Here is a 26,872-nt window from a genome sequence, read left to right as displayed (position 1 = left end):
AATTAAGCACATACTTGAATGCTTTATTAAATGGGGAAAGACTAATGAACGTGGCTGTGTACATAGCTAATGATGAAATAGCAGGGATACATATATTGAAATTTGGGTTATCCTGTGGATGTGATGCTCCAATGATCTACTAGCCACTGATGACTGGAAAGCAGTGCACAACGAAGCTGTGAAAGGCCACTGGCACATACCAGCATGGTCACACATGGGTGCAGGTGTCTTGCAATGGCCCTGAAAGTCTGGGACTTGCTGATAATGTTCTTACCTTTAAATAGCACGGCAGAAGCTAACTTCAAGTTTCCAATCTAATGCCTATGCAATACCAGTTTGAATCAGAGGCTCTTTCTCCATTAGCACGAGTCATCTAAGATTAACTTTCCTCCCTTTTTTCGGTTCCTCACCCTGATGCCACTGGTGCCTTTAACCTTGTGTAAGGGTAGCAGCACTAGTGCAGCCACACTGCTCCAGTTTTAACCACCTCACCAATAACTTTGTTCAGGGAAAATTTAAACTACAACGTTACAATTAATGGCACTATCCAATAATCCATCTATATAAAAATCTATTGATGCTTAGGGGATAAAACCAGAGTGGAACTATCAATAGTAACGCATATAATGGTGACAACCCAGAAGGGCTTTCAGTTAATTGCTTATACTTCTTTTGTCTCACTGATTTCAAGTTTCAGTCCCCTCCCTTCCCCTAATCCAGTGCAGAAGTATCGCTAGGTGCCTAAATAGGAGCTGGGTGCCAAAATTACAGCTGTCACAGTGCTGAGTGTGACAAACCCTGAGGTCCTTCGCTATATTCATGTCCTGCAGTGGAAAACCACATGAAATCATATACTGCTGTAAGAGAGGAAGGGAGACAGAGGTAGCAGCCCCACACACAAATACAGCAGAGCAAGTAACAGCAAAAGGCCAAAACTGTTATAGAAATTGACAGAAAAAAATCTGCAGTGGAAAGAATTCAACCACCTCCACTGCTGAGTTTATTAAACCTCATCAGAGTTTTTGAGAGGGCAAGAAGCAATGTGTCCAGCCACAGCTGTGGCAGCTGAACGGCTGCGTGCCTTCTGTTTCCTCTTAAAGGGATTTGTCTTGATACTTAATTGGCAATTTTACTGTTCCTTTTTGTTCAGCAGTGTTAACAGATTTTCCCTTCGTTTGCTGCAGAGAAGGGACTGGCATAGTAGGACTGCAAGTTAGGCTGTAGGTATGGTGCAGATTCCACGGATCTCTTTTTCACAGAAAGCCCAAAACCATCTTGAAGTGCATAAAGCAGCTGTCACACCACATTGTGATAGTAAGCCTGTCATACCTTCGATTAGCTTCTGGCACACAGACATGGACTTACATCTCTTCCAAGACAGTCAAATAATAACAAAAAAGCAACTTTGATGCTACCTGAAACCAAACTATTCAAAGCACATTGCCCGCATTCCTTAGCTGCAGGCACTGAGCCAGGATATGGAGATAATCATTTGGGCTGACCATGGGGGAGGGAAGAAGGAGTTTAAGGACTGGAGAGTTACTCTGGTCAAGAAAATCTAGCCAGAATTTCATCTGCAAGGTAGCAATACAGACTTGTATCTCCCTGACTACGTTCACTAGAGAATTAAAGTAATTATGGATATCACAGCATTTTTTTTTCCTTTCTTTGCTTGATTCTTTCATCTGTTCTATAGAAAATAAGCATCCATAACAAGCAAACCATTTCTCTCTCTTCTGGCACTGCTTTTCCAACTGTGGCTAACATTCCCTGCTTCAGGAGGGCAAACTGCCCAGCGTAACACCCGGCCAGCAGTGGAACACTTTACGTGGGGGAAAATTGTCTCATCATCTCCCAAACATGAACTGCTCATTAACCATGCTCAGCAAGCCCGAGATTTGATGACCACAATTATGATCTTACTTTTACATATCTACCGATATTAGCAGTCAACTCAGATGAATCAGTTCTGTTAATATTGCAGTTTCTATTCTCTGTTTGATTGCCCTCTGCAGCAGTGGAATTTGCACACAGCAGAAAAAAATCTGTAGTGGATATAAAGCACCTGTGGGACACAGACCTCTTTTTTTCTTTCCTGTCATGGATACTATTTTTAAGAGGGAAATGGGGAAAGCAGTAGCATCTCTGTGTCACTGAAGTATCCACAAAGCAATTTTCTGTGACTCAGCCACTTGAGGAAAAATTTCTGGACATCATTAATTTTTATTATTTTTTTTAATTATTCTAATTACGGATTCAACTCCCCCAAGTATGGCATCTTTCAAGTTGTTAACAATAGCTAACATACCCTGTTCCACATACTGTGTCATTCAGATCTGTCCCAAGAAGGTGGGGAGACGGCAAGAGCAGGAGCAGTCCCTGTGGCACTTAACAGACTTCAACTAAAGCTGGAGTTGCAACAGATTGCAGATTTATGGCTTTACCTACCCTACCTACCTTATCACTGTTCAGGATGGAGTGTAAGCAGAACATATGTTCTTCTTTTTCAACTTTCAACATAGGTAGCCTTAAAAGTTGGATGATAGCAACTCAAGCGACATAGACTCTGGTATAGGTCTTCAGTTGTTGCCTCCTCATATGCAGAGAACAACAAAGAATTCTCTGCAGCCAGGTACTAGACTTTATATTAGTACTAGAGCTCTCTAGAGACAGAGGAGGAAGCCATTCTAATTTGTTCTCCCCCCATGCTCAGCAAAGTTGAGCAGGACAGAATGGCTAAACTGTAGAAAAACATTTGCATTCACAGAATGCAAAGGGGAAAAAAAAACACACACACACACAAAGTGATCCCAATTAATGTCTTGGTAACTGCAACTGCAAGAAAAAAAAAAATCTGCTCCATGGTCAACTGCACTGGCAGCACAGACAATAACACACGCATCTCTAGGTCAGCCCCGAGCAGAGCAGGCTGAGGGGAGGCCTCATGGCGGCCTGCAGCTCCCTCACGAGGGGAGCGGAGGGGCAGGCGCTGAGCTCTGCTCTCTGGGGACAGCGACAGGACCCGAGGGGACGGCATGGAGCTGGGACAGGGGAGGGTCAGGCTGGGGTTAGGGAAAGGGTCTGCACCCAGAGGGTGGTCGGGTGCTGGGACAGGCCCCACAGGGCAGTGGTTGCAGCACTGAGCCTGCCGGAGTTCAAGCAGTGTTTGGGCAATGCTCTCATACATAGGCTCTGTTTTTTGGGTGGTCCTGTGTGGAGCCAGGAGTTGGACTCGATGATCCTGTGGGTCCCTTCCAACTCAGGATATTCTGTGATTCTAGTACCTTTGCTTTCAAAAACAGAGTGAGTACCAAAAGCATAAAAGAGTAGGAAAAAGTTAGAAAAAGAAGTAACAGCCCAGTGTGCCCTGGTTTCTATGCAGAGCGTTATGTACTCATTTAGAGCCTAACACAGTCTGTTAAAACCCTAATGCATACGTAATACAAATAGAATGCTTTTAAAGAACACCAATAACATATAAAGCAAGAATTTTGGAGAGTGTCTTACCTTTGACCCAATAAGCGTGTACAGCCACTGGATGGTTTCATTATGATTTATTACTCCATTCATGCCATCAACATAGAGCATAATTTGTCCCAAAGCTATTGTAAAGAAAAGAGAAAAAAATATAATTGAACCTGGTGAATATATATATATATATATTATAACCCTAAGAATTGCTGGCCATTTACTGTAAGCACTGTTTTCCAGGGACACGGGGAGCCCAACTAACAAAAGCTGCATTGGGCAGGATTCTGCTGGACAAGATCCTGGGCAAGTGCAGTAACTTTACTGACTTCATCTGGATGATATAAGCGTGAATTTCATCCAGTGGCAAGCATGGGCACTTGTTCCTTTCTAAAGGATGTCAGGTTTTATTGCCCCAAACTCTGAAAACAGTATCCTACGTGCTGCTTACTACCCTAACAGATCCATTACCTAAAATGCGTCAGATCTCGTGAGTCAAAACTTTCCCCACTTGTTTCAGCACCATATAATGCTTTAATCAGTGCATTTGGATTGACCGTTTCAGTTAATTTCAGTAATCTGAAATTACAGCAGGGCAATTAACACCAAAAAGGACAGCAAATATTCACCATTGCATAGTGCTCGCTCGCAGTAAGAGTTTTGCATTTTAGTAAGAAAATACAACAAAGCATGGTCAACAATGAATCATCTTTATTCATTGATTCTAAAGCATTTGCAACGTTTCAAAACATGCTAGCAAAATATTTCATAACAATAATTCCATAGTTTGTAATCCTGATAATGTAAGACTAGAGAAAACAGCTATTAAATCTTTTCAGACTGATAAGGAAAGACATTTTTCATAAGGATTATGAAAAGTGGATTAGCAAAATTCATCTATCATCTTCAAAAGTTTCCACTGTTAGATCTTCTGCTTTATAGCAGGAGATCAAAGCACAGTGGGATGAAAAAGAAATCACTGATGTAACACCTTTCAGCACAGCCTGTTGGCATAACAGCTCAATTATATAAGGCACAACCCGACAAGCCCCTCATACATCGCTTTATGGGGGAAAAAAGGAAAAAACCCACAGGGTGAGGAATATTACAACATTATTAATCTTCCAAACACATTCTAAACATTTGCTGAATTTTATGTAGGTTGTGAACCATGCAGTACTGCTTTCCTTGAGGGGAGATCTTCAAAGAAATGTGCACGTTAAGAGAGAGCTTTAAATACCCCTATAAGCTGAGCAGCTTTCATTTTCACATCAAGTCTCCTCCTTTTTCTCTGGACTTTTATTCCTTATCTAATCTGTTACACCAAGCTAGAAGCAAAGCTTGAACCTCCACAGTCACGAAGACAGAGAAAAGGAGAGCAAGAGTGCTGCGTCGAGGGGATAACTGGCATCTTAGGCAGGCTGGGGAGGTGCCCATCTCTCTCCACTGCTGTACAAGAAGAAATCCTTCACCGTGCTTCTAAGACATGGCTCAGGTGAATACCATTAGGTGGCAGGGACACAGGCCCAAGTGTTAAGGTAAAACAAAAATGTAAGGCAGTCAAAAAAAGGAGATAAGAAGTGCACCGACTGAATAAATGGCTTCTTTGTAGCACTCTCCTTGCAGGTCTAAGGAAGTGGAGAACAGGGCTATCCCATCAGTAATCAGAGAAAGTTCTTAATTCTTGTTTTTACTTCCTTTCAATACCAAAAAGATTTGGCCCTTGATCAGGATGAGATCCAGTCATGATAAGGTCACCAAGCCTTTTTTTTTCATTTTTTTTTTTTGTACAAATTCTTTGGTTGGGGGTGAAGGGATTTAATTTGAATTTGAAACAAATGTGAAACAAATTTTACTCTTGGCACATGCTTTCCAAATTAATATAGAAATCAAAGGCAGCAAGAAGTCTGCTTTTAAAGGCAAAACATGCACACGATACAAAATTACCCTACTGCTTATACTTAAGACCGATTAGAATGGATGTTTAATGGGGATCTGGAATGCATTACTCCAGCCTCTTAGATGCAGCTCTTCACTACAATAGGTTAAGGCAAATCAGTAGACCTTAGAAAGAAGCCACAGAAAAGTTTAAGGGATTCCTTTCATCTACTACTACTACTAACCTTGCCCCCATCTCCCAATTCCTTCCCACAAACTTTTTTTTTCTTTTTTTTTTTTCCTATTATTATGAACGCTATCCCAAGTATATGATAGCATCTACATCTTTCCAGCAACAGAAGGGGTCTTTTGGTTATAGGTGAAAGCACACGATAAAACCACTAGTGCTGCCACTTGATGTAGTGGCCAATAAGCTTCACGGGACAAAGAATTACAAAGAATGCCATGAAACATCTAAGACAGGAGACACGTTTGCTATGGAGTCATGCTGTCCACATACAAGGCATGGCTCCAGTTGTTATCTGCCACACATCAAGTTATCAGCAAGTTATCAGCTGCTGACAGACCTTGGAACAGAGCTTCATATTGTTATTTCCTGTCTCCAGGGGTCAGAAAAATGAAAGCAAGACATGATAGGCAGCGCTGAGAGGAAAATGACTTTCGTTAGAGGGAAGAACAAGTTATGGAGTATCTACGTGCACTTTCTATAATGTTGATGCCCAATAACTTCTTTGGAAAGGAAAATAATTCTATGAGAAGAGTAGATTTTTTTTGTATTTTTTTTTTTAATGTAAAATGTTTTTCACCTAACATCAAGTGTCTGTGCTGAAGAAGCAGAAGTAACATCCAGCAAACAAATAGTACAGAGGTAGAATAAGATGAGGAGACCACAAAAGCACCAGTGTAGGAGCCCAGCTGATGGGCTGCAGGGTTCCCAGGCTCTCCTGGAGCATTGGGACTGACTGAGCAGGGCACACCAGCCTTGGTGTGCCATGGACACATGGCACCCTACACCATTTGGTATTCCCTGCAGCTTTTTTCTGCAACTGTTAGCCTACATCTCATCCCATGGCCATAGATTGCTACGACAGCTGTGGCTGTAGTGCATGTTCCATGCACACCCATACCCCGTGTGTGCATGTCTGCTTGCACATCCACAAGCACACACAGCCTTGTTCAGGAAGGGCAAGCTAATTTGCAAGGCAGCCTAAGGTTGTTCTGCAGGACAATCTGCTCCAAAATCATTTAAGTTCACATTCATACGTGCCTTCAACCAAACTTTTTTTTTTGACTGAAAACCGAGGAGGTTATTTAATCCGTTTAATCCCATCTCTCAGCCAACTGGAATTCTCTTTGGAAGTATATCAACAGCATACTTGCATTAGGAAAGCTTGCTGTTGTGCAATAGGGGGCTGGGAGAGGGGGGTTTAAATACGGAGCAGACTTAATTTGGAATTTCTTTGCTCCCACCACCCTTGTCAAACCCTTAATCTTTTGGGAGACTGGTTTGTGACTTTACCCGTAGCTATTTTCGAGGGGAAAATTGCTGAATTTCTTAGGAAGGGCTTAGCTAGAGAAGGACAGACCAGCCAAAAACTTCATAGATTTGTGTGAAATAAGAGGCTTAAGAAAATCTCTAAAAACTTGCCGATATTGGCATTGATGCTCTCCTGGGATCCTCTATAAAGTTAACAGGACCAAAGGGGAAAAACTCCAGCACAAAACATCATCACATTCCCACCCAGGCTGTCAAACTTTTCAAAGCTGTTTCCTGCCCACACACCTGCTTCTATAACTTCTATCTGCTTCATATTTTACCACAAGCCTGCTTAGAGAAAACAGCAGCACTGAATGAGCAGAAATACTATTTGCTTTCAGTTTCCAAAGAGCCAAAACACCATTCATCATGTCAAGAGCTATGGCAGCGATGCACCTTGTGTTTAAATCAGAATAAGCAAACATCCACAGTGAAGTGGGCCAAAGCTAGTCCCTGCTTGGAGGTTTCAGCTCTCAGGGAAGCTCCTGGCCCAAATTCAGCAGGCACTTCACCAACAGCCACGGCAGTGTTTGCTGCGAGCTGTATAACAACGGTGAGCATCGACACCTGCACACCGTTCCTCAGGGAAGACCTTATTGCCTCCAAAATGTCCAGGCATTGCATGCCACAACCCATAAAACCATGAGCTACAGGACATACAAGCCTCTATGGCAACCTATGTGGATTTCAAGGCAATCGGTCATTGCCACTTGCATGGCACAGCCTACCATTGCTGTAAGACTTCCAACCAGCAGCACACAGTCAGGATTAGGGAATGCCATAATGGAGCAAACAAGCCAGAAAACACTGCAAAGGCCTAGAAGAGTTACAGTTACCATCATCAGTTTACATGAAGATCCTTTTCCCCTGACAGTGATGAAAAATCATCATTAATTACAGCTTTGTTACCACCCAGCTACTCGAAAATTAACGAAATCACAGCACAGCTCTGTGCTTGTAAGAGGTGAAATCAGGTGAAAGAGATGACCTGGCCTCTCCAGTGCTTCTGAAAACCATCTTGCACTAAGCAGCACTGTGCCAAACCTTGTGATTCATACTCACTCCACAGGCTTAGAATCAGTTTAAGTTTTTATGTTTTTTCTTTCTTTGTTACTATTGGTATGCTTCATTTTAGCTTCACTGCAATATCTGTTGTTTATAGACTTATTCACATTTCTTTCCTCCTGTTAAAAATATTTTAATGTCATTCAGGAAGTTAAAAACATTTTATTCCTGGCCACAAATACAAGAATATTTTGTTTCTTATCAAAGTTTCTTTAAATCCCTCTTTGCCTAATCCTTTCTTTTTAGCCCTTGCTATTTTTTTTCCCATCATCACAGGCATCATGGCTGAAACATGCTAAGAAACTGATTTACAGGGCACCTACATTAACCCATACTAGACTAAGAACTGAACTTTCTCACAGAAATAAAGTTTTAAGCCAGAAAGATGGTTCTGCACAGACTTAGATGTATAGCATTGCTATTAGAAATGAGAATTTCAATGCTAGCTGATACTATTTGAAGTACAGCTTTTAGTCTTCGAATTAGTGAACTGTTTGGGTTGGAAGGGACCTTAAGGACCATCTGGTTCCAACCCCCTGCCATGGGCAGGGACACCTCCCACCAGGCCAGGTTGCCCAAAGCCCCATCCAGCCTGGCCTTGAACACCTCCAGGGATGGGGCATCCACAGCTTCTCTGGGCAGCCTGTGCCAGTGCCTCACCACCCTCATGGGAAAGAATTTTCTCCTTATATCTAATCTAAATATACCCTCTTTTAGTTTAAAGCCATTCCTCCTTGTCCCATCCCTGCACTCCCTGACACAGAGTCCCTGCCCACCTTTCCTGTAGGCCCCCTTTAGGCACTGGCAGGCCGCTGTAAGGTCTCCCAGGGGCCTTCTCGTCTCCAGGCTGAACAACCCCAACTCCCTCAGCCTGTCTTCGTAGGAGGGGCTTTACACCCCTCTCATAACCTTTATGGCCTTCTTCTAGGCTGATCATCTTCTTCATCTTCTAGACTTGCTCTAACAGGCCCATGCCCTTCTTGTGCTGGGGGCCCCAGAGCTGACCGCAGGGCTCCAGGTGGGGTCTCACAAGAGCAGAACAGGGGGAGAAAATCACGTCCCTCACCCTGCTGGCCACTCTTCTTTTGATGCAGCCCAGGACACAGTTGGCTTTATGGGCTGCATTGCCAACTCATGTTCAGCTTTTCGTCCACCCACACCTCTAAGTCCCTCTCTGCAGGGCTGCTCTCTGTCTACCCACTGCCCAGGCTCTATTCACGTTGGGATTGCCCCAAATAGGCACAGTGGGGGACAAGGGAGGCAATTCTTATGCACTACTTTAATACCTCAGAAGTATTTGTATTTGGGAGCTTCTGAAGCTAGTTGTAGACCTAAAGCATTATTCAAAGTTCAGATCTTTTTGCAGTGCAGAGACAAAGGCCTTACTGATTAAAATAGATGAAAAAAAAAAAAAAAAAAAAAAAGAAGATTAAGATTAACAGCAAAATGTACAAAGATACAGTACAATTCACTTATTTTTAACGCTGAACATGAGTGACAGAAGTGTTGAGCAGGATTTTTCCCTGTCCTGTAGGCTCCAGTTACACCTTTCAGAGGCCTCCTCTGGGCAAAGCCAAATAGAGTACGGAGCTCCCTGCTCAGTGAGCTCGGGCCCTGCCACAGACATTGCTAGCTCTGGGTGTAACCCAGTGGGTAAAGAAGCATTGCCCTTAAAGTATCATTTAAAAATCACGTATAAGCTCACCAAGAAACAAAACATCTTGCTTTACTCGGTGGATGAAACATTATTTTAATTCTAAAGAGATAGCACAGAAGTTTTGACGCTTATTATTTCAGTCAGGCCGTTAACATGCTTAACACTGTGCTCATGGCACAGGCTGGCAATAATTTCCATCACCCACAAAAGCCCACAGGAAATATTGAAGGAGATTTATAAATTCCTACACTCCTGACACAATAGAGAGACTTCCAGATACATCCTCTTGCTACTCCATTTTACCTAATTGTTCATCTTCAACAACCTTAATTTTTGCTGAACCTCTGATGATATTTATGAGACAGACACACGGTTTTGGTCCCATGAAATTGCTGCAACCCCAGAGATAAAGCAGATGTGGTGAGCGCTGCTTCTTGACAAGCTGTGCCTGTGGCATGTGGGGAGCAGGGGGTCCCCCCAGCCATTTTCTTTTTGAGGGAAAAGCACTGAGCACTCCTTTGTAGCTCTGCTCCAAGGCCCTTAAATCAGCAGGGCTTTGATTACCACTCCAACAAGGCACACACACAATGATCTCCTTTCCCTATAGCCTGCTACCCAATGGCCCTTAGTGCCTCAAGCATTCAAATACAGAGAATTTGGCTCTCCCCTGAGAGATGGCCAACCCATCGCCACTCCAGGACCTCAGAAAGCCCTCACAGGAGGCCTCACCCTCCTCCATTTCATGCTCCTCTTGCCACCCTTTCCCCCTCCCTTTAAAAAACAGCACCCAGCAAGTTCAAAGGACATCAGGCAGCTTTAATCAGCTCAAGTATTTCAGCAAAAGCTGCTCCTTTACATGTGACGTGCACCACCTGTGGCAGTACGCCAGCCAGCCAGATGCCAAAGGAGCACACCAGAATTGCACCTGCTCCAACATTTCCTTTGTGATATTTCTGGCAATTCACTCGATACGACTGCAAGGAAAGGATATGTTCCAAGTTGACTCTGTCAGCAGTTAACCTGAAAAAAGTGTTTTTACACAAACTGAAATCTGACTTATGCACGTGCATTATAAAAACCTCGCCTGGTTAAACGTAATTGTTTTAATTCTCATTTTATGCTGCAGACCTCACATTTTTAAATGCAATGTATTCCAACATGTTTTACAAGATTAATAAGACTTAAGAACATGCAATAAGCTGGGTACATTTAACCATTAAAAATAAGTATGTAACAAAAATATTAATAAAAGAGCAAGTCTCCTAGCATTAGAGCACTATTTTGCAAGTTGACTACAAGCATCTAAGTATGAAACACTCATGTAGCTTTCCTAACAAAATCTCAGACAAAGATATAAAATCCTCAGGCCTGGCAGTGCATGTAATTTCAACCAAGGGACAGAGTTTTACATGCATGGCAAACCAAAATGGTCACATTTTTCATTGATCCGATACAGATGCAAATGAAAATCAAGAATTTATAACAATTGCTTTTTTTTTTTTTTTTTCCCAAAACATAGAGGAATAATGACACATATTTCCAAGATTTCCGGGGGGGAAAAAAAAAAAAAGCCCAAAGACAAAGCTGATGGAACTTCATAAACAAATACAGGCTCCTGCTGATATATCCAATAGAAATACTTTTAAATGGAGTTTTTTGTCCTTGATTTCTCTGGAATTCCTGTTTCTTTTCTGCATCAATCTGAGCTACAAAGGTAAACAAAGCATCATTCATTAATGATGAATAGCACGAAAAAGACCATGAGAAAATTCATTCTACCTTCAGGGCAAGAGTATGAGTAGTGTGTAAAGTTAAGCATTGGGCTACATATAGAAAAAGAAGAAAAAAAAAAAAAAGGTTGACTAGATGATTATTAAAAGATGACCATTCTTCCTTGGAGCTTTATGAAGCAAAACTCCTGTGTAAAAACAGAACGTGTAGTAACCCTGAATTAAGACTACAGATTGTTATGTATGCATATATAGGGCTGAACTCGGGCAGATGCTTCTCCACAGAATCAATATAGGCTGAAACATTTAATGTTCTTCCAATGTGTATGTAGTTATGTATTTTTTGTAAAAAATTAGATTTAAAAATATTTTCTGCAGAGACTTCCACGCATGCCCACCTATCATCATTTCTTGAGGAAAAGAAAACGATGGTAAGATTCCCTGAGAGATCTTCTTGTAAGGAGAGGTATTCTGCAAAAGCATCAGGTAAGTGCAGGACACCGCCCGTGTAAATACTAAAGCATTAACTCCAGTTGGCTTACACCCAAGCCTGGGCTACAACTTCTTCCCGCAGCAAAAGAGACATGGTTTTGTTCTAGGTTAGAAATTAATCTCTACTTTTAAGGATTAGGTGTCTCCACCTCATCTCCAAAAAAAAAAATCTCCAATAAAACAGTTCACGTCTCTGTACAGTTCTGAGAAGACGCATCTTTAAACTTTTTATAATGGATTTATCATGCTTGGGTATCCGAGTGCTTTACAGCAGCACAGTTTCACAGACTGGGATGGCATCTCTGGAGATTGTCCGGTCCAGCCTCCTGTTCACACCAGGGTCAGCTATAACAGTTTTTTCAGGACTGTGTCCAGCCAGGTGTTGAGTTGTCAAAACCAAACAGCCTCTCTGGATAACCTGTGTCAGTATTCAGTCACCCTTGGTATTAATTAGACTTTTTTAGATTAACTTTAAACAGAACATCCTGTATTTCAGACAGTGCTGATTGACCCTTTCCCTTTAACTGGGCACCCCTGAGGTCTGGCTCTGTCTTCTTACTTCCTCCAGCCATGTGTCTACTCCCTCCCAGAATATTTAAATTGAAAATTAAACTGAACTGAAATTGAAAATTAATCCATAGCCAAAACCATGCTGAGCTAAAGGCCAGAAAAGAAAATTTATCTTAACTTTAGGGCTAAACCAGGGAAATCTAGCCAAACTCCCAATTAATAACTGTGTAATGGTTAAACAAGCAATGACCCTAAATAACATATTTCAGTAGGCAAGATGCAAAGAAAATTGCCTTAGCCATTCTATTTGGCAGCCGATTGAGTAATTTAGTCTGGCAATGTGCTAGATGTGATGGATTTCAAGGCCTTCCCCTCCCCATTAATCATCGTGAATGTAAGCCTTCTGTCTGTGTAAACAATACTAATCCTGACTTTGAAGGTACAAAGAGAGAAGCACAAACCAACCTTTGCAGAAGGGAAAAAAAGAAAAAAAAACACACCACTTTCTGCAGCTCCCTTCTCTTGAACTCCTCAGAAACCTATTTACCCTGCACAAAGAAAGGTCTCGCAGGTGCTAGCTGTCTTTTATCCATCATTATCAGTTACACCCAGCATATGGGGCTGGAATTCCAGCATCTCCTCTAAACACCAAGAAGCTAAGCCTCATGAATGAATCTGGCATTCTCACAGGGAAACGCGCTGAAGTCAAATACGTGTTTTGAAGAAACTGCGATTAGGATTTGGTCTGAGCAACAGCAGCTTATTTTGATTGCACACTTGGGGCACAGAAAACTGAGGGAATACATGGAGTTGTTTCGTTTTCCTCCTATTATATGTAAACAGGGTCTTAACTGACTACACTCAGGTACTTTGGAAGCGATTATTAAAAAAAAAAAAAAAAAAAAAAGCAGAGTTTCTTGGGGTTCCTGCCCTACGTACAAAGAAAATCATGGGGGAACATAGTTGGACTGTTTAGTGAGTGGAATAGCACAGGAACAGACAAAGGACAAATGGTAGGGTAACTGTTCACGTACCAAATGGTTTTGGTGATTAACAGAATCTTATTAGGGCAACAGTAAACCTTCCAGGATGAAACCTGACAGTTTTGAAGTGAATAAATGATGGAATGTCCTTGGCTGACTTTTTTTCTCCCTATTTTTCTTGCAAGAAAAGCCACATTTCCCAATATTTATGCTCTTCCTAAATAAAATGGAAGGTTTTTGGGAAGCAGAATGAGGAACCACACAAGAAGAATGTCCATCATTACCATGCAATAGGATGAGTAAAAGAAAAGGACTTCAGCACAGTGCTTGTAAAAGCAGAAACACCGATCAACGATGCTCTGTGGTCACGTAGCAATATGTTATTACTATCACGAGCGCTGGTCTAAGTTCAACTTCATTTGTCAGGATGTTACTCTGAGCAGGTAAACCTGGGCCCATCTAGCACCCTGAAAAAGGAGTATTGCAATTGGTAAGGGAACTGAAGCAGGGAGACTTGCACAGAGTCAAAAACAATATCTGTGGGAATGTAAAGCTATTTCTGCTACTTAAAAACCAAAAGCTCCACTCTCCAATATCCAAATATTATGGTATTTTCTTAATAAGCACAGACTGATAGAAATTTACGTGCTATATTCTTGAAGAACAGAGAAGCAACAAAAGATGAGTGAAAAGAAGCACTGAAAAGAGTAATCTTCTACCGCTGGTGTTTCCCATCACTTCCCACAGAGGGTTCTGCAGGAAACAAGTGTGCTGCCAAAAGTTACACCTAGGTAACTCTCCAATTTTCAGTCAAACTCTAACTGCTAGCGTAAATTATGCTTGGGGAATACCATGGAAGAGCTGCACTGAGAACAAAAAATACAAGTGTCTCTGACCATTTTCTTTCTCTATGGAGATCTTTTAATTCTCACATTGCTTCTTCATGTGGCAGTGTATGTACATGTATGCTAAATGGTGTTCCCTCTTCTCCCAAAACAAGGGATGTGAAAAAGTTTCACAATAGAAGAAGAAACATTACATCACAGAACACCTTAGCAGGTGATACTTAAAATTTCTTAATACTTGTTGCTAAAATGAAAGGCTTTTAGACAGGTCAGGAAAGATTCTATTAATGGAAACATCTCTTCATCTCAACAGACAGAAATGCAACAAGCGAGCAAACAACACAGGAGCATTGTGATCATTTTGGGGACACTCGAGTAGTGCTTGAAATAGTGGCAAAACCATATAAAGAAGCTTTACTTTCTATAATTATTGTTTTCAATATAAACTTCCTATTTCTTCAGTGCTTTTGTCATTTTGAAACCACCTAATTTAAAAGTCTCTGCAGAACTGCACACCAAGCCATATTTTTCCTGTCCAATTATATACCAAACCACCCAAAATCAATGATGAATAGTAAATTAAAAGCTTCCTCCCTTGCTTATTTAGTATTGACTCAAGAGAACGAATCAGGATAAGTAAAAATTTAATATATTTTTAGCTCAGCAGCTAAATTAAAATAGTTCTTAAACCAAATAGGACAAAGAAGCATGTCTAAAGTAAAGACTGGAAGTAAGGCTATCCTAGCATCCCAATTTCTGCACCACAGTGTCCTGTCTAGAAAAGCTCAAACAAAACCTCCTGATAATAAAAGCTGATTGATTCAAGATCTCTGCATCTTTGCCTACTGAGGAATGCATTCCAACACAAAGTGATTTTAAGAAAACATACATCTGTCACGTTTTATTCACTATTCTGCCTTAAAAACAATAGTGAGTGTATCCTTCTGATTTTCTCCACTGGAATCAGACCAGGACAGATACCAAAACCAAATTCCTGATACACTTTTCAGATATTTATTGTTCTTCGGCTCGTCTCTAACGTTTCGTACAGACGCCACCCTGCAGTAATGTGCGTGCCATTAAAGAATTCACTTTCATCTCCCGAATTTTATGCTTGTTAGGGCAAATCAATGAAAGACTCTATTCTTCAAGTACTGGCTGAACAAAGCCAAAGTCAGCACTAGAAAGCAAACTGATACAACACTTCATTAAATGTGCTTTTTATTCTTTCTGTTTCAAGTATGTCTACTGCTATGTGAAATTTAGGGTTATGTATTCTCCTTTCAAATCTCGCAGTAAAGAATGTGCTGGAGGCACAAGTTCATATCTCGCATTTGAAGTGGACTTCCCATGAGAAAGAGGTGGAGGGATGAGACATCATTACAAATCCTTTTAAAGTATAGAGCTCACACATTTCCAAAATATCGATTGAAAATGCTGTTTTGTGTCTCTGCTCATTCATCACAGATACTGAGCAAAGATTCCTTCCAAATTAATTGTAATTCTCTTTTAATCCCACTATTCTGTTTTTCCCTTCAGCATATTGGATGTGCGAACTCCTTTGAATACCGAATCCCATCTTCTTTCAGCAATTTTTTCCAGAGAAATGTAGCTGAATCACTTTCTTCACTGTCATGCTCAGGTTTCTTTTTTTCTTCTCTAATTGAATTTAGATGGCTTAATATCCAGGTAGCGTGCACACTGATTACACTTTTTTTCCCTTTTCTCAAAATTCTCAGGCAAAAATACTCTTATAAAAATTATTAAATCCTAAATTCTGGTCAATACAAAGATAAATTACAGAATCTGTGTCTTTCATTTCATTTTCTTACTGTATTATAAAGTTAGTAAAATATATTCAGAACAGAAGGAAAATATTTGGGGACCTACATTTCATTTGACCTGAACACAAGGTCTGTCCTTGGTAGCTAGTTTTCACCTGTGTGGTGGCAGGGGAGAGAATCACATACTGGCTAAAAATGAAGATGGAAGGGGAGGATTTATCAGTGTGGCAGTCTAAATTTCTTTCTTACCAGTAACTACATAAATGGGAAATGCCACTGAATAATCTGTTTACTTCTAAAAAGATTTTGGGGTCATTTCATTCCACTGGAGTTGTGATGATACGATTCAGTGACCCCTGTAAGCCCCTGTATGAATGCAAGCACGTTTCTCTGTCTGCATGGTTGGTCAATACTCCATTAGCTGGAGCCTGCAGGACTGAGATCCTTGGGTAACACCAACACTGAAGAAGATGATGAAGAGGTGATTTGGGGACAGGGAAATTTAATTGCTCTTCGTATTAGATTAAGGTTTCTGAAGTCTGCTCAGTGAGAAATAAACTCAAATTGCACATGGAAGCAGCTAAATTACTTCCAGACCCAAGGCAGTCCTTTAAGTATCACGGACACTTCTACACAGGCTCTTCCAGTAACTAACATGGACCGAACCCAAACCATCTGTGCGTAACTGGTGCAGAAGACCATGCGTTGATGCAATAGCTAGTCCACAATCAAAACAAATCCACCACGGCTAATTAACAGTTTCTGGATACTTAGAGAGAAGTTAAAGGAACGATACACCTACCAAAATTAAGCACTCAGCATTTAAGAAATGGCAGAATTAGGATTCCTGTAGAAAACTTCATTCAGTCAATGCTACGCATAAACTTAATGTCAAAATTAATTTATAAAAATATCTTCTTGAGCTTTTGACTACTGCCTTATTCAAAGTTAGGGCTGGAAAATACTGTGCAAAAAGCACTTTCACAATGTGTGGTCCTAGGAACGTTTTAGTGCAAACATCCTCTGAAGACAAAGTCTTTCATTTCCTGCAGGATTCTCACTGATGTTCATCAACATACTGAGTACTTCTCAGCGCTGAATACACTTTCTGCATAGCACAACTATAGGTTAAAAAATACAAAAAAAAAACACACACAAAAAACATCTCACTATTCTTTTCTATTCTGCAGAGAAGTCGCAGCTTCCAGTAGCTGTCATATTTAAGATGATCTGATTTTTGAGAATACGCTGTGCTATAACAGCACTTCAAGGGTCCATTATACAGCTGGAGCTGAGGTTATGTTCAGCTGTCACAATATGTCCTCAGATGAGTTCCCCAGCAAACAACAAACACAGCAGAACAGGGAACATCACAATACTTTCTTAAAGGTTTAATTGAAGTTACTCGCCTAGCACTCATTGCATAAGAGTACCATGGCAGAGTTTCTGACAAAATCTCTGTCTCCATTCCAGGACACCTAAAAATTAATCATAACACCACTCTTTTTTTTCACCCCTGCACTTTCAAAACTCATTTGTGTTCTAAATTTTGAGGTAAAGAAAGGCACGAGCCACTACAGGCACAGCCCCTCCACAAGATGGCCCCTCCTCTTTGTCCAAGCAAGTCGACCTTGCATACTGAACAAAGCAGAAGCATAAGAAAAAAAAAAATAAATAAATAAAATCATAAAATTAAAGACTGGATCACAATTCAAATAAATTAAGTAGAGGAACTGGCAATTCTTTTTTCCCCAGTGTCTGGAAAACCTGTGTGTAGAGGCATTATATTGCTTTGTTTGTTTTGTAGCTGGTATCCTTGTTTCTTAATATTAATTTTAAAATTCCCACATCATTCTCCTGTTTTTGGGATGCCTCTTACCTATATCCCTGTTTCCTTAAAAGCAGCACTGATAAAATATCACTAACTCCAAACTTTCTCATCACCCAACCTAAGTCCTACAGAACGAAGAGCATCCTCTTTGCACCATGCTATGGGAAGGGAAGATTGTGAGATGGGGACAGACAACAGACCTCTGATCTGCTCCTGTAGCCTCCCACTTGTCCTGGAAGAGCACCTTTAGCTCCAAACAGCTGTTTGGCAAATGTCTCACCCTGTTTCAGGACTGGTATTCTCACGTCTGGCAGACTGCTGCAAGCACCGGGTGCTAACACTTTGATTACCGTTGCCATTCAGAACAATTTCTCTTTGTAAAATGAAAGGTTGTGAAACAAAATGGGGCAAATTACATATTTCTGTCCACAGAATACTAAGCTATGAGGTGGGTACCTGCTGCTGGCTTTAGCTATAAGACTCCTTGCGCTTCACAAAATGATCGCTATTATCTCCAGGGTTGTTAAATTTGCTTCACAGTTGCAATTGGGAATTAAATTTCACTAACCTCATCCTTTCTGATTGCTTGAGGCAGAAAGGTAGGCTTTCGCTTTCCATACAGTATAAATAATGGAAAAATATAAAAATAAATAAAACACTCGAGGTGCTTCATCAGTGAAGAAAATTTAGCGGAACAGAAATATACCCATTTGGATTCACTGCTTGATTCAAAGAAATTTATGTTAGCATAAAGTGCAAGAGAAACAGAAGTGCCTCAAAGCCAGTAATTCACATTTTGTGGTCAAATAGCAGAAAAAATAAATGTAAACAGTAGTTATCCTACTATATCAGTTGAATAAGGACAGCTGCTTGCTGCTGCTTAAAAAATCTCAAAGAGCTTTAAAAAATCAACACCACAGAAACAAAGCTGATTTAAACCTGTAAAAAAATTACACACAGTCATCGCATAATAAACGTTACTAAACTGTTTTACATCTTCCTGAGAAAGTGTTGAGACTCCAATACACTGCTCTGTGTGAACCTCTGAGAGGCTGCACACCAACTTGCGAGAGAGCTTCTTGGTTACAGACATTAGTGACCTAAATTGCATGCAACCCAAGTGACTTTACAAAAAAAGTAAAATATGAAGTGGTGAGAGAAAAAGTCAACATTGTCGGTACAAGTATTAAAAAAAAAATAAAGTCTATTCTTTCTCATCTTCCTTAATCTCATTTCAAGTTTAACATGCAGAAGGGCTCAGAGCCAGAATTCTTATCCAAACTACATAAATCTCTAGACAAACTCTGCAGACTATAAGGCCCTGTCCCCACGAAACCTTCCAGTTTTTCCTAATGCTGCTTTTTAGCAGGACAGATAGCTATCGTTTCCTCCAAAACCTTCCTTTAGAAGAATGACTGCTCTTCCTTGCAACGTGCTTATTGAATGAAGCAGGAAAGGAAACCAGCCCCCCTGCCAGCCTGCAGTGAACTGGGGTGACTGCAGCAGCAAGGTGCCCTATGCTGCTCCTTCTGAAAGAGATGCATTTCCCCTACAGCCTCCCAAATTCCTGAGCAGGGTCAGAGGGAGGGAGCCACGTTCACCACCACACAACCTACACATATTTCAGGTGGCTGGTCCAACAACACAAATGCGATAACACTTTGGGAAAGGTCTTGTAGAGGAATTGCAGCATTAGCAAAGCAATTAAATTGTGGATTTTTTTTCTCCCCTGGGTTGACCACATACATAATGCCCTTTTGCTTTACTTGCCTCCCTTCCTCCCCCCCCAGCCTTGTAGAAGGAAACAAGGAATATTTCAGAAGTTTTCAGAAGGTGAGAGAGGGGATTTGCTTGAACACAGAACGTCTCCTTTTTCAGGATGATTTCCAGCACGATATTTTATTTATGTCTTGCCAAAAGAAACACTTTATAGTTTTCTCATTAGTCAAAGGGCTTTAAGAACATGCTTGCAGGAAATGATCCAACTAACAAAACAAGCAAACCCTTTCCATGCACTTCACATGCTTCATGAAAAGCAGCCGCCTCATGGAAACAGCACCTGTAGGGCTAACTGGTCAACCTGAGCTGTGCTCGCCATCTCCTTAAAAAAAAGCTATTTGAAAATGTCTCATGGAAACACTGCAGACCCTCTATACCCTCCCATCTTCTGAAGAGGGTCCTACTCCCCACAGGCGAGAGCTGCCTGCCCTCACAGCCTTCCATGGCTACACAGCTGGAATGGGATGCAGCTGCACTTACTGCCTCTGCCGCCTTCTCATCACGTTTTTCTCTCAAATCGAGACTGCCAACTTTTAACAAGCCCTCTGTACACAGCGTGCGCAGTACGCACTGCTCACCTAATGTACATTAACACCACAAAACTGATAAGACTGAAGAACTCTAGGGCTAGCCATGCTGTGCATTTCCTTGCACACCCAGTCACGAACACCCCGGTGTCAGCAACACCACACAAGATCTGTGTGAAGAATTTTGCTTTCCAGTCATGAAAATATTTTCCTTTTAGTTTTCCAAACCCACCTAGCATTAGCACTTACAATTATGATTAAGCAAATAAATTTGAGAGAGCTAAAAGATTAGGAAATCCCAGACAGGAGATTAAATCCTTTATTACAGTGTACATTACTTCTTCCAGGTCACTTCTGCAGTCCAGCAACATTCTTCTTCTCCCCACATCTTGCAGCTACACATATTTGTTTTGGTGCGCATTTGTGCATGTAAATATTCATAAATATGCATCCTGTACACAAATCCATGTGTAGGTAAACACACCTACCTATATGTATCCACATCTACACATACCCATCCCAAAACACTAGCCTTATAGTACCACAGTAAAGCCACTACGTGATAAATTCTTTCACGTGTGTACGATCAGTTTAAAAAAGGGCCGCAGTTTGTTTGTACAAGGTCTTTCAAACGATGCCTTCAAAGCCCAGACCTTCGCAGTGGTTTCAGAATTCTATTTTTACAGCAAAAATGCGTGGTACAAACAACAGATGACATTGCCTCGCTTAGCATCCAAGATGATACAATATACGTGGACAGAAAAGCTGATGTTTCACATCGCTTTCATCACTGTTTTCTACTCGAGTATCATTTCAGTTGGTGCTGCAGAGAAAGCTCAAGAAAATATCATTTTGAGACCTAGCCTGTCTCCGCTGGTCTTCAAGTATTTTTCTCTTTTTTTTTTTTTCCACCACTTTAACAAAGTTTTTCAAAGCCAAATTTTGAATCACTGCTTTTAAGCCAACGTAACGGGAATTATTGGAAGAGCAATGGCTCTGCTGCTTTCATCTTCAGAGTTTCAGTGCAAGGCACCTTTACAGCCTGAGTTTTTAAGAGCAAAATGTCCATCCAATCGAAGTCACAACTACAGTTTTCACTGATGGAAAATAAACAAAAGAAAAACGTCACAAGACGTTTCTGGAAAGAAGGAATATGAAAACATGTGAGCAACACCTGTGATTTCTTACATTAAACAAGCCCAAATGACGCATTTTACATGAAAACTCCTTCTGTAAGCAAGAACACTGCAATGGTATAAGCAGCAGGAACGAAATGTGTGATTTAAGAAGAGGAAAACAAAGAACAGCAGAGATACTGGGGATCCGAGTATTTCCACTGATAGTATGTATACACATACAGAGAGAGAAGAGAGTATACAAGATGGTGTTGCATTAGGAGCATGCTTGATTCTACTAGCTGAAGTAAATATGTGATTAATGGGTAAATCACAATAAAAACCTCAATTAAAAAAAAAAAAAAAAAAAAAAGGAAGCAATGCACATCCACTGCCTATTCCTGACTTTTTCTGAGTGACTTTCTGCACAGCTATAAAAAGCCATAAAGGAAATGTGAAAAATGTAGATAATATGAGCCTACTGCTTCCTAATAAGTTGAAGTGCCTTCTCATTAAGTTTTATTTCCACGAGAGAGAATTACAGGAGCAGAGCTATCCAGACAATTTACCTAAATTATGCCAGTCTCTGCGGTATATCAGAAAACAGATTTCCTGCTGAAGTGGGACAGGCCTTTCCTTTGGACAATTTCCAGCACTTACTAGCTTATGAACACCTTCCCTTCCTTGAGACAGGAGCTTCATTGATGCAGGACACAAATGAGTGAGAATAATAGAAGGGGCAGATATTACAGAGCCCATGTAATCTTGACAAAGTACCCACACTGCCAGCTCTGTCACGCATTCAGGGGAATAAGAGAGGATGCCCCAGGGTTTTGAGGTCAAGAACGTAACATTACAGATTATGGATTATACTACACAATACAGATTCTATTACAGATATAAAGATTGATTTCAGAAAACAACTTTACAACAACCAAATCTGGAAAATGGCATGAGATGATGTATTAACACCACTATATTAACAATTCAAGGGAGAGAATAAAAACGCGATTCTTACAAGGCAAAGTGAACACAGGTGCAACCTAGCTGAAGGGAGAGGATGGGCTAAGTGTGATAATCAAGATGTCAGGAAGGGAAGCACATTAGCCTGCTTTCACAGCCAACATCTGCAAACTGTTAGAGTTTCATCCTCCTTATATTTTTGCATCTCAAACACCTCAGTAAGACTGCATTCAGAGAAAGGCGGGTCAGTTTGCTTTTCTCTTCAGCAGTGAGATTTTATTCAAATATCATTGATCCTGAATAATTTACACAGAAAGTGAGTTAAATGGCAATTAAAGTGAAACCTCCTTGCAATCTGTGCTTCCTAATACACACTATTAACTTTCAGACTGCTGCATTTTAGTCTGGTACAGGAAAGCAATCCTGTAACATCCTCAGTCTTGCTTCACTGTTCAGTACTTAGGAAAAGGTATACGAAATATATACAAATTATATATGATATATAAAAATATGAAATTATTTTGAAAGCATTTGCAGGTTCTCTGGCATGCTTTAGAAGAATTCTACACTTAGTTCCCAGCACTCGTCTTACAAATTTGTTCAAGCAGTAGCAGCCACGTGCTGCTCCCCTCCATCTCTTTTGGAGCAGCAGCAAGTAGAGCTCTCCAGGTCACTTCCCAGGTGTCTGCAACGCAGTGCTTCCCATTTGTGGTATTCGAGGACAACCTCCTCCTCTGGCAGCAGAAAGGGCCCTGCTGCTTCCACCTTCAAGCAGCATAATCAAAGTCCAATCATTACAGGGAGGAGCCTCATTTCATGCTCAAGAGAACACCCTGAGTATGTAATTTCATGCACAAAATTCAAAACAAAACATTTTTAAAGAATATAAATTAAACAAGACTTTACAGGTGGTCAGCGTAAAACAGCTAGAGTCGAATCTGTCTTGCTCTGCTGTGGTGGGACAGGAAGGCAATGCTTTCCTCCCTAAATTCTTCCAGCTAGAGGCAGGAGAAGCTATCTTTTCGCTGAAGTACATACATCATAGCGTACTGTTGTTAAGTGATGCCAGTAGAAAGATTAAAGCCCATTATTGTGGGAATATTGTTCTGTAAAATTAAAGCTGTCTTTACAATTTTGATTTGCTGGATCCTTTCTGCTGGCAGTAATGGCAGTATAAAGAAGAACTGGAGCATCAAGGGGATGACATAAAAAAATGAAATTTTCTTTCATTTGACTGAAAGGTCTCTGAATTTCATCTGTTCGGAAAAATAAGACGCAAAAGAAATCATTTCCAAAAATACAGCATGAAGTGCTCCTCATTAGCAGCGAGAAGAACATAGATTTAAAATTCTTTCAAGCTATTAAAGAATATAAAAAAGCCCATAGATGCAATATGGTTCTTGTTGGGAACACAACAACTGGGGGCAGAGTAGAAATGCCAAAAAACAAAACAAAACACTATATTTAGAGAAACCACAGTCCTATGTATTCTATATGAAGTATATACTAGGATATGTACTGGCATTTCAAGATGTGCAGCAATGTGCTTGTGGTTCTCATGGGATAACCCAGTAAGCAGGATGTTTTAATCTTGGGCTTTTTTTTTTTTTAAAAAAAAAAAAAGTTTATAAACAAACACAGAAGAACATTAATGAAAAATGGGAATTTGAGCTAAAGCAGCACTATATTACCCTGATTATTTTTAATGAACTTTTCAGAGTGTTCACCTAAAAAAAGCTCTTGTGTTTTGAGGGAGTGATTATGATGCCATTCAAATAAATAATAATAATTAAAAAAAGCCAGTAAATGTCAATATAATCAAGACTCATCTTTTGGTGCTGTAGGAAAGACAGAAATTATTTTTTCAATAGTAACATAATTTTCAGTATAACGGTGTTTTTGTTTGCATGAACATTATAACATGACAAGCAAGTAACTATGAAGGACTTTTTTTTTTTTCTTTTTTTAAGAGTTCTGGATTCAATTTGTGTGTTTCATACACATCAAGAGTTAACTCCTATTTGTGTCAGTGAGATAAACAAAAGCACAACCAAGGCCAATCAGGTCTTAATCTTGTTTGAAATGAGACTTCCAAAATTCCTGCTGGTAAGAACCATCCCGGTTTACAACATCTAAGACCAAAATGTGTCACGATGTACATGCATCGTGCCTGTGTGCAGCACCATCATCTGATAAGGAGCAGTTCCTGTAACTCCACAGCAATCTGGTCGTGTTTTAACTACAACCTCAGGTCTGGAGTGATGTCATTAGCTGAGAATCTCCTCTGAGCTTCTTGGTCTTTTGACTGCAGAGTAAAAATTAAAAATATGATACCTGTTACATGCAGAAATTTGTCTATAAACAGAAAGATTCCATGTTGTTTTATTTATTTATATATTTATTTTTATTTCTAATAACTTCTTGTTTTTTAAACTAGTCATAACTTCAGAGCACTGGGATTCTCCATGCCCTCTTCAGTCTCGTAGGCCAGAAACTGCTGCTGAAAACACACACTGAATGAATGAATTCCTGAATATCAGGGCAAAGCACTGATATACTGACAAGGAAGACCAAAAAAAACTATTTATTTATAGAATTCAGCCTGTAAATTGAATTACAGCAGTGAGTGCAAAATAACATGACATTGGAGTGAAGGAAAAACCATCAACCTAACTACAAGCAAGACAACGCAATGATTAAAGTGGTGAAGTTGTGCTCGAGTATGGATCATTCCTCCTGGACTCGCTCTGATGTTGCATGTGGCTCTCCAACATGCCGAGCACAAAGTAAAATGTCTTGGTCTCACCTTTGTACCTGGCCTTGTCTGAAGCAAGAAGATGTTGTCAGCTGTCATTAGTGAAATGAATCTTTATACTTCAGTATGGGGAAAAAAAACAAACAAAAAAACACCTTTTTTTTTTTTGCCATAGCCTGTGCAAGGGAATGTTTCCAACAACACCCATCTATGGGTAACCACCACCAAAGAGCCGCCTGAGCGCTCCGTCTGGAACAAAGTACTATAGACATCTGGAAGAAGCATGTCAATGCTCCGTCTGCAGCTTAGCTCACATGAAACTCAAAAACCACTTTAGAACAGGGCTGGTTAAGATCACAGTATCGCTGCGTTCAAACAAAATGTTACTTGAAGTGTACAGGCCAAGACAGCCTGACATTCACTCCACACAAAAAGGCATTAGGAAGGGTTTTCTCAGCACAAAGTGTGAAACACTTGGTAAGAGGACTTCATGAACCCATGCAGCACCTTCTCAAAGCTTCATGCTTTCTTTATCACACAGCATTTTAGGGCCTTGAACAGCTCCGGACCAAACACAACTGCACAGGAGGTCTGAATCCAAAACGCCTGCGAGAAAGAGCTTAAGATGGCACACCTATTTTACATGCAATTAATAATTGCTGATTTGGCACCAACTGTTCAGGCTCATACGACTATTTTGACACTGTTGGCAAGTGCACAGGCTGATGCTGTGCCGCCCCTGTCCATGGTACTCAGCTCCCCAAACCTGGGCCCACACGGGCCACCACGTCCACCCTCACTGGCTCGAGGTGGCACATCTGACCACAGAGCTGTTACAGCAGGTTTAGGTCGTGCACTACAGCTCCTGTTGGCCAAAGCTGGCAAGGCTGGCATAGATTAACAAATAAAATCCTGGATTTCTCTCCCGATTTTCAGAAATCACAGATGTTTCTACTGAGATCATTGTTCAACTGCAGCAACGAGGCTGAAACTTACTGAAACGACCATTTTGCCATCCATGAATGCTAGCCAAGGAAATCAGCAAAGGGCATCGTCTTGCTAAGATGCTCCTAAAATCAAAGAACAAGTCTTGCTCTTTTACTGGATGATTCAGGGAACCATCACATCCACTAAACACATAATGGTGGCTTGGCTTTTTACAGCAAGTTATTAACTACGCTAGAGCAATGAACGTGTTGCACCATCAGGACTCATAAAGCCTGAAGATGCCAAGTGTAGATGTTTGCTTTCTATGATGCCTGAGTTCAGGAGCAGGTTGTCTGGGCTTTTCTGTCTTTTTCCTCACCTCAATACCTCCCCCACCTCCACCCTGCAACCCAAAATGCAACGAAAGGCATCAAAGGACAAATACTTTCACAAAGCTGACTATATGACAGCGCACTGAATGTCTGCAAAGAGAAACAGGCCCCCTGTTTTCCACCTATTCATCCAATCAAGTGAATTGAGGGAAATGATCACAGACATTCAGCTTGGGACGTTATATTACCAATGACTTTCTTGTCATAACAGAGATAGCTTCCAGGTCTGAAGCAGTTTCTGCTGAGTTCCTTCCACTGTTTTTGAGGAACTGGTTCAGACTGAAATGAACTGAATTGCATCAAGTGCTCAAATTCTTCCTACGTTAAACTGTAATTGCAGACACAGTCTAATGGCCTGAGATGGAAAACAGAAACAAAAGATAACAGCAGATATGAAAAACTGCCAATCAAGCAGCAAACCCAGCTCAATCACAAAGGCGTGTTTTCTCTTGGGGTCTAGCTGACTGCCTGAGACAAGTTAACTGGAATTAGGTGAGATGAATCCTGCCCTACAAACCAGCCAAAAAGGATTATTTCAAATGCTACACAGTGCGTATTTAACTGCCCTTACTTACTCTGAAGGACTGATATAAAATTAAGCTCCAAACAGGCA

General features: G+C 40.7%; 1 protein-coding gene across 10 annotated transcripts in view; it reads right to left on the bottom strand.

The window, feature by feature from the left end:
- The window catches only part of FHOD3 (formin homology 2 domain containing 3), a 418,783-nt gene that overhangs the window by 154,266 nt on the left and 237,645 nt on the right, over window positions 1-26,872 (bottom strand). For all 10 annotated transcript variants that reach the window (XM_068671118.1, XM_068671115.1, XM_068671112.1 and 7 more), the window contains exon 6: window positions 3,508-3,602. In XM_068671118.1, coding sequence (XP_068527219.1) covers window positions 3,508-3,602 — 95 coding nt within the window. The remainder of the gene's footprint in view (window positions 1-3,507; window positions 3,603-26,872) is intronic.

This window comes from Anas acuta, chromosome 2 (assembly GCF_963932015.1).
Source record: "Anas acuta chromosome 2, bAnaAcu1.1, whole genome shotgun sequence".
NCBI lineage: Eukaryota > Metazoa > Chordata > Aves > Anseriformes > Anatidae > Anas > Anas acuta.
Note: the sequence above shows the minus strand (reverse complement) of the source record. Positions and strands in the feature narration are given on the sequence as shown.